Source organism: Callorhinus ursinus, unplaced genomic scaffold, assembly GCF_003265705.2.
Source record: "Callorhinus ursinus isolate GAN/ISIS: 27379988/994484 unplaced genomic scaffold, GSC_fseal_2.0 scaffold18, whole genome shotgun sequence".
Taxonomy (NCBI): domain Eukaryota; kingdom Metazoa; phylum Chordata; class Mammalia; order Carnivora; family Otariidae; genus Callorhinus; species Callorhinus ursinus.
The window spans coordinates 27,169,130-27,182,444 of record NW_027397080.1 but is presented as its reverse complement, the minus strand read 5'-3'; the positions used below and the strand labels follow the sequence as shown (position 1 = coordinate 27,182,444).

Below are 13,315 nucleotides of genomic sequence, written 5' to 3'. Positions count from 1 at the left end.
CCTCAAGCCTGTGCTTCTGCTTCCCTGTGCTTTCTAGGCCCCAAAGAAGAGGACGAGAAGGCGTCAGCCTCTGCAGTGGAGCAGACAGCCGTTCTCCAGGAGGCGGTCAGTCAGGACGCGCTTCCGGATCGCGTGGTCCCCCCCGCCGCCTGTGAGCCCCGCCCGGAACCAGACGGGAGGCCGGCAGCCATGACCTGTGAGGTGAATGAGGTGGAGGAAGAGGAGGAAGAGGAAGAGGAGGAAGAGGACGAGCTGGAGGAAGAGGGCGAGGAAGAAGCTGATATGCCAAATGAAAGTTCTGTGAAAGAGCCAGAGATACGATGTGATGAGAAGCCAGAAGATTTACTAGAAGAACCAAAACACGTGTCAAGAGAAACGCTTGCAGGCTCTCCGGAGGTTCCACCTGTTTCCAGAACTCCCAGAACGAAAGAAGAGGCCAATGGTGACATCTTTGAGACGTTTCTGTTTCCGTGTCAGCACTGTGAGAGGAAGTTCACGACCAAACAGGGGCTCGAGCGCCACACGCACATCCACATGTCCACAGTCAATCACGCTTTCAAGTGCAAGTACTGCGGGAAGGCGTTCGGCACGCAGATCAACAGGAGGCGGCACGAGCGGCGCCACGAGGCGGGGCTGAAGCGCAAGCCCGGGCCCGCGCTCCCGCCGCCCGACGAGCCGGCAGACGGCAGGGCCCCCGGAGACCGCGCCGCCGCCGCCGCCGCCGCCGCCGCCGCCCATGGCTCGCCGCCCTCCGGCCTCGGGCAGGACTCTCTGCTCTCGCACTCCGAGAAGGCGCCCCTGGAAGCGGTCAGTTCTTCTGTTGTAGAGGAGAACGGGGATGTTAAAGAGCTGCATCCGTGCAAATACTGTAAGAAGGTGTTTGGAACGCATACGAATATGAGACGGCATCAGCGTAGAGTGCACGAGCGCCATCTGCTCCCCAAGGGCGTGCGGCGGAAAGGGGGCCTCCTGGAGGAGCCGCGCCCCCCCGCGGAGCAGGCCCCGCCCGCCCAGAGTGTCTACGTGCCCAGCACGGAGCCAGAGGAGGACGGGGAGGCAGAGGACGTGTACATCATGGATATCTCCAGCAATATCTCGGAAAACCTAAAGTTCTATATTGATGGCAAAATTCAGACCAGCAGCAGCACGAGTAACTGTGACGTCATCGAGATGGAGTCCAGCTCGGCCGACTTGTATGGGATCAATTGTCTGCTTACTCCAGTTACGGTGGAGATCACCCAAAATGTAAAGACCACGCAGGCCGCGGTAGCAGATGATCTTCCTAAAGAGCCTTCCAGCGGCACGAACAGCGAGTCCAAGAAACGGAGAACCGCGAGTCCTCCCGCGCTACCCAAAATCAAAGCGGAGACGGAGCCTGAGCCCTCGGTGCCCTCGTGTTCCTTACTGCCTCTTAGCATATCCACGTCAGAGGCAGTGTCTTTCCACAAAGAGAAAAGTGTGTACTTGTCATCGAAGCTCAAACAACTTCTTCAGACCCAGGACAAGCTAACTCCTCCTGCAGGCATTTCAGCGACCGAAATTCCGAAGTTAGGGCCCGTTTGTGTGTCTGCTCCCGCATCCATGCTCCCCGTGACCTCGAGTCGTTTTAAGCGGCGGACCAGTTCTCCTCCCAGCTCCCCACAACACAGTCCTGCCCTTCGAGACTTTGGAAAGCAAAGCGAAGGCAAAGCAGCGTGGACTGATGGAGTTCTAGGTTCCAAAAAGCCCAAATTAGAAAGTCACAGCAACTCACCCGCGTGGAGTTTATCGGGGAGAGAGGAGAGAGAAGCTGTGAGCCCGCCATGCTTTGACGAATATAAAGTATCTAAGGAGTGGGCAGCCAGTTCTACTTTTAGCAACGTGTGCAACCAGCAGCCACTGGATTTGTCCAGTGGTGTCAAACAGAAGGCTGAGGGCACAGGCCGGACTCCGGTCCAGTGGGAATCTGTATTAGATCTCAGTGTGCATAAGAAGCCTTGTAGTGACTCTGAAGGCAAGGAGTTCAAAGAAAACCATCTGGTGCAGCCAGCCTGCAGTGCTGTAAAGAAAAAGAAACCAACTACCTGCATGCTGCAGAAGGTTCTTCTCAATGAGTACAATGGCCTTGACTTACCCGTAGAGAGCACTGCAGATGTGACCCGGAGCCCGAGTCCTTGTCAGTCCCTGGACCCCCAGCCGGACGCTGGCCTTGGCCCGGACGCCAGTTCATCGGCCCCTGTGGCTGAGTCCCCACCCGATGTCTCTCCTTCCTCGCCTGCCCTACAGACCTCGTCCCTTTCTTCTGGGCAGTTGCCTCCTCTCTTGATCCCAACACACCCCTCTTCCCCCCCAGCCTGTCCTCCCGTGTTGACTGTTGCCACACCTCCGCCTCCACTCCTTCCTACTGTCCCTCTTCCGGTCCCCTCTTCCGAGGCATCTCCCCGTCTGTGTCCCTCCCCGCTCTCGAATGCCACCGTGCAGTCCCCGCTTCCCATTCTCTCCCCTACAGTGTCTCCGTCACCATCTCCCATCCCTTCCGTGGAGCCGCTCACGTCTGCGGCTTCGCCCGGACCACCGACCCTTTCCTCGTCGTCTTCCTCGTCGTCTTCCTCGTCTTCTTCCTTCTCCTCTTCGTCTTCCTCCTCTTCCCCCTCGCCGCCACCGCTCTCAGCGGTCTCCTCTGTTGTTTCCTCCGGGGATAATCTGGAAGCTTCCCTGCCCATGATAACTTTCAAGCAGGAGGAACTAGAGAATGACGATCTGAAGCCCAGGGAAGAACTCCAGTCTGCAGTGGAACAGGAGATTGTTCAGGAAACATTCAACAAAAACTTCGTCTGCAATGTCTGTGAATCACCTTTTCTTTCCATTAAAGATCTAACCAAACATTTATCTGTCCATGCTGAAGAATGGCCCTTCAAATGTGAATTTTGTGTGCAGCTCTTTAAGGCGAAAACTGATCTGTCAGAACATCGCTTTTTGCTTCATGGAGTTGGGAATATCTTTGTGTGTTCAGTTTGTAAAAAAGAATTTGCTTTTTTGTGCAATTTGCAGCAGCACCAGCGAGATCTCCACCCAGACAAGGTGTGCACCCACCATGAGTTTGAAAGCGGCACCCTGAGGCCCCAGAACTTCACCGATCCCAGCAAGGCCCATAGAGAGCATATGCAGAGTTTGCCAGAAGATCCTTCGGAAGCATCGAAAGAGGAAGAAGAGCTAAATGATTCCTCCGAAGAGCTTTACACGACCATAAAAATCATGGCTTCTGGCATAAAGACGAAAGACCCCGATGTCCGACTGGGCCTCAATCAGCATTACCCGAGCTTTAAACCGCCCCCATTTCAGTACCATCACCGAAACCCCATGGGCATCGGTGTGACGGCCACAAATTTCACAACACACAACATCCCACAGACGTTCACCACTGCCATTCGCTGCACAAAGTGTGGGAAGGGTGTTGACAACATGCCGGAGTTACACAAACACATCCTGGCATGTGCTTCTGCCAGTGACAAGAAGAGGTATACCCCTAAGAAAAACCCAGTCCCCTTGAAACAGACTGTACAGCCCAAAAACGGTGTGGTGGTTCTAGAGAACTCCGGGAAGAACGCCTTCAGACGAATGGGACAGCCCAAAAGACTGAACTTCAGCGTCGAGCTCAGCAAGATGTCCTCGAACAAGCTCAAACTAAACGCACTGAAGAAAAAAAACCAGCTTGTCCAGAAAGCAATCCTTCAGAAGAACAAATCTGCGAAGCAGAAGGCCGACTTGAACGCCGCCTGTGAGCCGGCCTCACACATCTGCCCGCACTGCCGCAGGGAGTTCACATACGTCGGGAGCCTCAACAAGCACGCCGCCTTCAGCTGTCCCAAAAAACCGCGCTCTCCTGCCAGAAAAAATGTTGCCCACTCATCCAAGAAAGGCGGGCATGCTTCCCCTGCAGGGAGCGACAAAAACAGCAGCGGCCACCGGCGGCGCACGGCTGACGCGGAGATCAAGATGCAAAGCATGCAAGCTCCTCTGGGCAAGACCAGAGCGCGCAGCTCGGGCCCTGCTCCCGTGCCGCTGCCCTCCTCGTCCTTCAGGTCCAAGCAGAATGTCAAATTCGCGGCTTCGGTCAAGGCCAAAAAGCCAAGCTCCTCCTTAAGGAACTCGAGCCCGATGAGAATGGCGAGAATAACTCACGTCGAGGGGAAAAAGCCCAAAGCGGTGGCCAAGAACCATTCTGCCCAGCTCGCCGGCAAGACGCCCCGGGGCCTGCACGTGCGGGTGCAGAAGAGCAAGGCCGTCCTGCAGAGCAAAGCCGCTTTGGCCAGTAAGAAAAGAACAGACCGGTTCAATGTAAAGTCTCGAGAACGGAGTGGGGGGCCGGTCACCCGGAGCCTCCAGCTGGCGGCCGCTGCCGACCCGGGGGACGGCAGGAGGGAGGACAGCGGTGGCAAGCAGGAGCTGAAGGACTTCAGGTAAGCCGAGTCTTCCAGGGCCGGAGGAAGTCCGAGCTGATGAGCGCGGGGGGGAAAGACGGTTGGAAGAACACCATATTCTTGCCCAATGGCTATTTTTTCCTTTTTTCCTGTAGAATTTTGACATAAGCATTTAAAGGAAGTAGCTGTTGGTTCAGTTGGAGGCACGAAGAAGGGTCACGGCTTTGGCTGCCTCAGACCTGAATTCCCAGCTTTTGTGTCAGACCTAGGACTCACCGAGTGGTACCGTTTCTTTCTTAGGGCCGGTTGTGAATTGAATTTGAAACCATGAAAAAGCTCCCAAAAGTACCCTATTATGAAAAGATGAAATTCTCTCACACTTCCTTCATATCTTGGGTAATATCTCAGTGTCACTTTGTATTATTTCCGGATCATAGATCATTGCTCATAGTTACGGTTGGATCACCGAAGTTCGTTGAAACCACATTGCAATCTTGTTTAATATTTCTGTGACTGGAGCATAGTTATTAGTAATTGAGCATGCTTTTATTATTCATGCTTTCTTGTATTGTGTTGTAATTTGAAAAAGTTGCCTCACTGGTTAAAACAAACACCCGACACCGGACTCCCTTTTGAGATGCCTTATCCACCCACCACCCCCCCCAACCCGCTCCCGTCTCCAGACATAGGATAAGAAACAGGCCAGATTCTGAAGAAAGGCGAGGAGGGGGAGCGCTGAGAGCCTGCAGTGGGGGCAGAGCCTGGCGGGTCCCTTGGACAGGTGCGGCAGCCCAGGGCAGGTCGGCCCCATGTGTCAGCAGCGCCTTTGTTCCCCCACTGATGGCGGAAGAATTCATCTTAGGTTGGGGGTGATTTCACGGTTTTATTCTGTGTCCTCCCTGTATTAAGAACTGTTCTCAGTGACACATTAAAAACACAGGGCAGTAGTTAAATATGTCATACTGACTTTTCAGACTTTCCAAGTTAACTCAAGTAACCCAAATTGATGTTGCGTTCTCGGAATCCCTGTTGCCTGGATAATGCCTCCAGGTGAATCCTGTGTGAAATAGTCAACATCAGATAGAATTTCTGCAAAGTATTTTAAAATCTTTTCCTTTCAAGAGTGATGAGCTGCTCGGCTCTAGGCTTTCTTGGCTGTAACTTTCGGTGTCTGAAAACTCTTTGGTGTTTCAGGCGAACCGTTAGAATGAATTCTGGGGAGTGACTGCCATCTCGGAGAGGTCGCGACTCAGGGGCTGTTAGCGCTGCACAGTTGATGAGCGGAGGTCTTGGTGCTGGTGTGCCTTAAGTCGTGGCGAAAGAAAGATGTAGAGGAGGGTCATCGGCCAAGGCTGATCGGAATGATTTACCGTGGGAATGCAAGGGTCACATTTTTAAAAAGCGACTTTGGTTGAGTGAACGAAATGATCTGTCACGGTAGTTCCAGTTCAGCATCTGGTCTCTGGCCATGGCATATGCATAATACAGCATCTTGGAGCTTAGCCCTGGTGAAAATGCACACCTATTTATCAGCTGTTCACACTGCCTGCCTGTGGCAGTTTAACTGTGCACCTGTTTGTACCCAGTTCTGGAAGTTCCACAACAACAGGATGTTCTTGAACCGAGTTCTTTTCAGGGTTGAAGAACCAGAAAATGCCATCATTTTCACCGACTGTACTGAAAAACATCTCCCAGGTGGTTGATGTTTTAGAATGTACTGTGTGCATCCCTTTTTGTCTGCAGTGTTACCTGAAAGAATCCCTCATTTTGTACTGGATCCCAATTACACGATTCAAGGGTGAGGTTATGAAAAATTAAAGTACTATAAAGATAAACTCTCTTGAGTAACTATACATGTATGAAGTTCATTCACTTGGCCTCTTACTCATCCAGTGCTTTTTGACGAACCCTGAAAACTGCAAAGGACCAAAGTGCCTAATAAAATTGTGTCTCTCTTCTTTGCTCCAGTTAATCTTAATGATTTTGCTTTATTTGATAGTAAACAGGGGGTTCCATTGCTGGAATGGATTGGGCCTAAAAGGAAACACTCAAGAGTCTGATAAGAAAACATTGCCATTGTTTCTAACGGGTAGATGGTGGCAGCAGGCCTCCCTTCCCCGGTGGCAGGCGTCTCTGGCACTGTGTACCGTGGGCACGGCCGAATGAAGGACGTGTGTCCTACATGGGGGGGGGGGGGGGCTGCTTAGAGGTGACCACAAATTCGTGAAGTATTTTATTTTTGGGAAGTGAAAAAAAGAACACGTTCCATAGGACATCATCGTTTAATTATCTGGACACAAGAGTGGGCATTTCTTCCAAGAGTTTGGTGTGGTCTTCTTAGCACCTTGTTGTGCATTTGCTGTAAAACTGGGATTCCTAAGCTCCAGCCTCCGGAAGGTGGGGGGGCGGGGGGTGGTCATCACTGTTCAGCCCAGGGCTCTTAGAAAGCCGGCCTCATCCTCCCTCCGTGTTGGGTGTATTAACACTAGAGAGGAATGGTTTTAGCTGTAGTCTTCATCCCTTCACAGTATATTTCTGCTTGTAAATTTTATTTGGGGCTGATTTCATGGCGCATGTTTAGGAGAAGTTGCTTTGCCTTTTGTTTTTTCAGTGATTTCGCTTTACTTAGCCCGTTGCATATTCACAGACTGAAACCGAACTGGCCGCACATCGTTTTCCTGTGTGTCTCAGCCTGACAAACTGTGATTCAGAGCGAGTCCCCAGTACTCAGACATTTTAACATTTGAATGCCAGTTGAGGATTCCACAGTTTCTCAAGCCATGTGAATGAAGTCAGAGTTTCCCACTGAATGCTGAGGGCTCAGCAGAATTTGCCAGTTGGTCATTTCCTGGAGCACAAGACATTGTGCCAGTCGGGGTGTAACAAAGACCCGTGTTCCAAATCCTCCTCTTAGAACAGGGCAGCAGAGGACACCGGGCATACCGCCCATCTTTAGATTGTCCCGGGACAGCTGTCAACCCCAGCGGACCCTACCCTGTGTTGGGCTCACCTCACACGGTCAGTGGCCAGAGCCCACCTGCATGTTGTTGGACTGGAGTTAGATCTCTTGCTGAGGGCTCATTTCCACCTGCTGTAAGAGGGAGGAAAGACCAGGAAAGAGATAGCCATCTTTGGTCTTTGTAACTTTCAAGGTGTTCTTACCTTCTTTAATGCTTCTTTTAGAGCAACTTAACAAAATACCGTGTTGCCATTAAACACTTAAAGATGGAGCAACATGAAATAGACCATGTTTTCCTGTTGGCCACCGTGATGCTAAGTTTTCACATACCTGTCTCTGCCACACACCACTCCAAAGAGACCTGCTCGTGGTCCTTCCCAGCCTCTCTTGAGTAGGATACCCAAGTTCCTGTGCACCTTCAGAGTCCTCCTTTTGCTGTTGAACAGTCTATGCACCGTTCCGTCAACACAGGTCATGTCACGTGATGTTGCCATTCAGCTTCAGTTTCTATATTTTCTAGGAGCTTCCTGTATGTAGAAAAGCCCCCCAAACAAAGCAAACCTTAATTGACTAAATAAAGATATTGCATGCTCAACTTAGGATAAGCACTACGGCCAAGGACATGAGATCTACCACGCTTGCAAAACCAGTTGAAGCTGACTCAAAAATCCTCACACACGACTGACTGTGGGCAGGCTTCTTGCTGCCCTGGTTAGGGTCAGGTCTCCGTTGCTTTGCTGGAGCCCAGCACGTGCGCTGGGCTCCCAGGCGATCAGGGCACAAGGAGGAGGGCATGTCACCACGGCGCTGGGGGCTCAGATCTGAGCGCAGCCCTGGGTCTTGGCACACAGGAGAGAAAGGAATGATTGGAACTTAACCTTGCAGAGCAAGTTCTGGTTTATGAGTAGTACTCTGTAGATTTCAGGGATGACAGATTCTGATGCACTCATTCTAAAATGTTATGGTCACACACCAGCTCTTGATGCCTTTCTTTTAAATGAGTTATATACAGAGACGCATTTAGCTTCTCTCAGCTTGTTTTTTGTTTTTTTTGTTTTTTTTTAATCTATATCACAAGCAGATTGCCAGCATAATGGAGAGGAAACCGGATTGGATATGGATTTTTTTTTTTTTAATGCTTCTTCCAGTGTCATGTTCATATATCCAGATGGACGTTATCCTCTCAGATGATTATCTGGCACTAATTTATAACTATTATATTATCGGAGACTATGTAGCAATATATACGCAGCCAGGATGCACCCCAGGCCTCTACAGATGTTATGTCTACACGTAAGTATAAATGAATTTACATGCCAGGTTTTACACTTCCGTCTCTAAAAGAGCAAAAAACCCACAAATTGGCCTCGTCCTGAGTGGATGTGTAAGTGTTGTTTCTCTGCATTCTATGCCTTCCCCTTAATTGATGACTGAGTTGGTGGAAAATGGCTTGGTTTTATTCATGTTGTTTTTTGTTCTCAACTTTAAAAGTAATCTACCTCTGAAAATGTGTAGTTTGATGCTTGTTTGGTGAATTTGTGCCACTTTAACCCTTTCGCGACCATTCCCATTTTGTTACATTTCTGTTATGGGGACTTTTATGTTGAAATGTATAAAGCATTTGTAGCAGTTTAAAAATAAAATATTTAAAATTATTTAAATTGTTTTGGACACTTCAATTGTATTATATGTGATTTACATTTTACATTTTTGTTGGAGTTGTTAATCTGGAGAGTGTTTTTGTATTGAAGTTTGCTGTTAGTTATTTTATTCTTTCTTGTTGGAGAGTGATATAAAAGACTATTCTAATGAAAACATTAAAATTTACAATTTGACATACAAAAGGGGTTGTCCGTTGATTTTAACCAATGTAGCCTTGAGAGAGAGGGAGAGAGAGAAAGAGAGAGGGAGGGACGGGGGTTCATTACAGACAGGTATGCCCTTTGCTCTTCTTCCCCTTCTGGTATGAAAGAAATCATCGGAGCTTGTCAGATGTCTAAGAAGTGTTTTTATGCTATTGCTAGCAAGCACTTAATAACTAGAGGGAATTCAAGTGATACGCTTTATATAATTGTAACCAATAAAAACACTTTCTAAACCCTTGTGAAAGGATTGCTTTTGTACATCCTCCGGAGCAGTGAGGGAGGAAGAGGAAGGGGCTGCAGGAGCTGTCGGGGGCCGCCCTCGGTAGGAAGTGCGGCACATAGAGTCCACCCAGACCTCTCTTCGCTCGTTCCTATTTGGCATTCACCAAATGTGGGTTACACTGCTTATATCCCAATGAGAGGGTGGACATGCAATTGGGACAGTGGTGCTGAGAAGTACCTTGTGAACTTACTTTGCTAAGAGGGAAATAAAGAATTTCATGTGTGGGGTCTCGGCTTCCTCTGTGCTTGTTAACAGTTTACTTTGGGGACCTTTCTTTTTAAGAATCCCCGGAAGAAAAACCAGTTGTAACGTTTGTATTAAGCTTATATGGAATTGCTGTGTGTGTGTGTGTGTGTGTGTGTGTGTGTGTGTGTGTGTGTGTGAGAATTAAAAGCGATTGAATACAAGCAGTTGCATAATGTCTTCCACTGTAGCACTTGCTGTTCCCGTACTTTCTTCCTTTCTCTGCATGTTACTGCATCTGAGGGCACAGTGGTGAAGCAGAAGGTGTGATCAGCCTCCCTTGGCCAGATTGTCCCGTTCCGTCTCTGGCTTATGGTCCTTACTGTACTCCGCTGTTACAGAAACCCAGGGGGAGGAGGCAGGTGTGGAGGAGGTTGAGGGCTTGGTGGAGCTTCAGAACAGCTTTCAGAATGCCTTGTTTTAAATGTTTTGCTCAACTCTCCCAGTGCCCTGTTGACGAGTTGGGCCTTGTGCCTTGTGAGGTCGAGCACTGGGCCCGGAAGGAGAAGGGGGTTTCCATTGTGGCCCCGGTGCTCGCCATTCATCCATCCCTCCTCGTGCCATTGAACAGGCATCTGATGGGTGCCCTCTGTGTCCCTGCCATGGGTGGCTTCACCTTGGGCAAGTTCTTTTACTTTCTGGATCTCTGTTCCCAATCTGGTTAGCAGGGAATGGGCTAGATAGTCTTGAGTTTTCCTTCCAGAAGGAGGTCTTTTTTACTGGGTTTGGTTACTCACAGACTATCTCACTGGACTGAAGGGGCAGGGCCAGGTCTGGCTCCTTGGGACCCGGGTGCTGACAGCAGTGCCGGAGCCCAACAGGCACGCGGACATTGACTCAGTGGAAGAGTCCCCAAGAAGTCCAGTAACTCCCACCCCACCAGGAACAGGCTGCCCCCAGTCTGGTTGCTTTTCCTCTTCATGGAGTCATTTTAAAAAATTGAAAAGGCTAGTAATTGAAGCCTTATGTTTCTGCTCTTTTGAAGCACCTCTCACTGTTTCTGATTACAAACCCTCCTCTGGGCTGGCTGTTTTAATCTGGTTGGTTGAGGTGCTTCTGGCAAGGTGTTCTACAGAATCACATGAATTTATCGTGCGCCCACCATATATACCAGGCCTGTGTTCGGGTCCCTAGGTTACGTCAGTGGAACAAAATCCCGGCCCTCGTGGAACTTAACATTTTCTTGGTGGTCTCTCCTATTTATACTTCTATTGGAAACGTTGTCACACTGTCACAGTTCTCCAAAGGCTGGGTGGTCAAGAAGATGCCTCTGGCTTCTTTGAGGGTGGATATCTAGAGGACTGCCATCTTTTAATACTTACGTTAAAGTGACCATACTAAAATGATGGCTCATTTCCTGCATTTGATGCTTAGGTGGATTTTGATTTGCTATCAAACCTCCAAACGGATTGACTTATATCCATAAAGGAGTAAATGGTACTTGACCTTGAAAGTGGATTGCAGTGCAGGTGAGTGTGAGAGAAAGGCTGCCTTGGATACCAGGGCCACATTTAAAGACCCGGCTGGTGATTAGAGGAAGTGGGTTGCCATTAGTCATACTTTCGGAGACCCGGTGGCCTGTGGCCTCTTCCCTGCCTGGTGGCACCAGCCCTGCTGCTCCTCCTCGGGCATCTCATCTTTCAGTGACTGTCCTCCTAAAGCACCATTGAAGGGTGTATTCTAGAGCAGAGAGAGGGAGAGATCAAGTCGTCCTGAGAGACTGCAGGGCACCTGGCAGGGACTGGCATGCTGGTCGGGCAATAGGCAAGGCTGTCAGAAGACGAGCCACAGCCCTGCCCTCCCGTGCGGTGGCTCTCCGACAACCCAGAGAGGTGCTAAGCTACCAGCTCCAAAGTCCTACAACCAGCCATTTAAATTAGACCGTAGGCGGGGCCTGGGTAGCCTGTAGTTTTAAGCCCCAGGTAGTGTCCGTGCATGTTGCAGACTTCCTGGAATGAGGTGGGAGACATGACAACGAATGTGTGTGGCTCTGCATTGCTCAAGCACTTGTGTGTTCCCTGTGTGCCCCATTTTTCTGAAGGCGGGAGCGAAGGGTGACCTGGGAGGTGGGGAGTAAGGGACTATTCTGAAGCCAGGCTTGAACCCTGGGCTGTAGAAAAGCATGTGTATTTCATGGAAGAGGTGATAGGCCTTGAGGGGAACAGGAAGGTTGGCCGGTTGTGCAGTTTCTTAGCCAGTATTCTAAGGTCACAGCCCCTGTTGGGTCCCTCTGTCCGGGTGCCTGGACCTTTTTCTGGGAGTTTGCCTATAAGATGCAGGACCTTTAAGTACACAGTGCCAGGAGATAAAAGATAGTAGGCGCAAGGTCCAGGTTGGTGGGTATGATGACCTCCATATTACTGGTAAAATTCTTTTTAGACAAAATGAAAACTGTCAAAAAAAAAAGTTTGGAACAGAGCTTGCGGTTTGAGGGGGTGCGACAAAGGGGAAAATGTAAACTGCTCATTGACCCATCTTTTGGGGTCCTGTGGCCCAATCTCCTGTTCGGACCGCCCAGGGTTCCCCGCCATGTACCCCCCCCTCCCCGGCCTGTCCCGCTTCCAGCTGCATGGTGCACTCCAGCTCTTCCTTTCACCGCCTGCCCCTGGGCCGCTTCTTCTCTGAGTGGTTTTGGAAACACCTGATAAGCCTCGTTAGGTTGGATACAGGGTTCTAGTGCTTTCTGTTGCATGAGGGACTGTGCTAAGCGTCTTTCAGACTTGACTCTTGACTATATATAACACCTTGAAGTTGGTACCGTGTGCAGATGGGGAAATAGACCCTGGGTGGAGGGGGGGGGGGCGGTGATTTTGTTCAGAGGTCCTACCACTCTCAGGTAGCAAGTTGGGATTTGAGCTGCCTCCAAGCTACAACATTCTGTTGATCATTTTTTATAGTTCTGTATATTTCTTAAAGCTTCATATGCTCTGAATGTAGAATACAGGCCTTGAGACCTTCTCTACTCAGGGCTTTTTGGCTTAGTGAACAAGTAGAATCATCATGGTGGGTAGGGAGTCTTCCTGGTGCAACCAGAGCGCAGATAATCAGGACCTGCCCCCGAACACCCGTGTCCAGCTTGACTCTGACCGTGGAATATGCCTCTACCTGCCGTAGACCTTGCAGCTCTGCCCGGCTTTATAGGTCAGTCTGCTTAGTCAAGAAAAATCTGCTTAATAGAAACCAAGCTCGCTGTAGTAGTAATACCCTTTGATTTTGAAAGTGGTCCTAAGGAAGGGGCCTGGGGGTCATCAGGAGTCCTCCCCAGATGTCACGTGAGAACCTTACCCTGTCCGGCATTAGCCCAGAAGGATAGTTGATCCAGGCTTGCCTTCCCACCTCAGCCCAGTGCAGAGCAAAGGGTTACGTTTCTGCCGGTAGTTATTTTTGAACTATAGGATTAGAGCCTGGAGAGTATGTGTAGGTTTTTTTTACTTTCTGGATTAAGAATAAGAATTGGGGAAAACCGTCATGACTCTGCATTAAATTACTTGCAGTTGTAAAAATGACGTTCCGTTGTGAGCCACAAAGACGGTCTTGGAAATCCTTTTATAAGAGAAAACTTCCT

The 13,315-nt window shown here is 49.8% G+C and overlaps 1 protein-coding gene across 10 annotated transcripts in view; it reads left to right on the top strand.

Moving 5' to 3' along the window:
* PRDM2 (PR/SET domain 2) overlaps positions 1 to 13,315 on the top strand; it is a 117,864-nt gene that overhangs the window by 79,577 nt on the left and 24,972 nt on the right. For 8 of the 10 annotated variants that reach the window (XR_003205197.2, XM_025856652.2, XM_025856646.2 and 5 more), the window contains one exon: positions 38 to 4,439. The exons of 1 other annotated variant lie outside the window; for it this stretch is intronic. Coding sequence is in view for 8 of the 9 variants with exons in the window: in XM_025856652.2 (XP_025712437.1) it covers positions 38 to 4,439 (4,402 nt within the window). In the remaining variant the exon portion in view is untranslated. Of the gene's footprint in view, positions 1 to 37; positions 4,440 to 4,555; positions 9,204 to 13,315 lie in introns of those variants that run through there. One more of the 10 variants, XM_025856647.2, reaches the window with a different exon arrangement.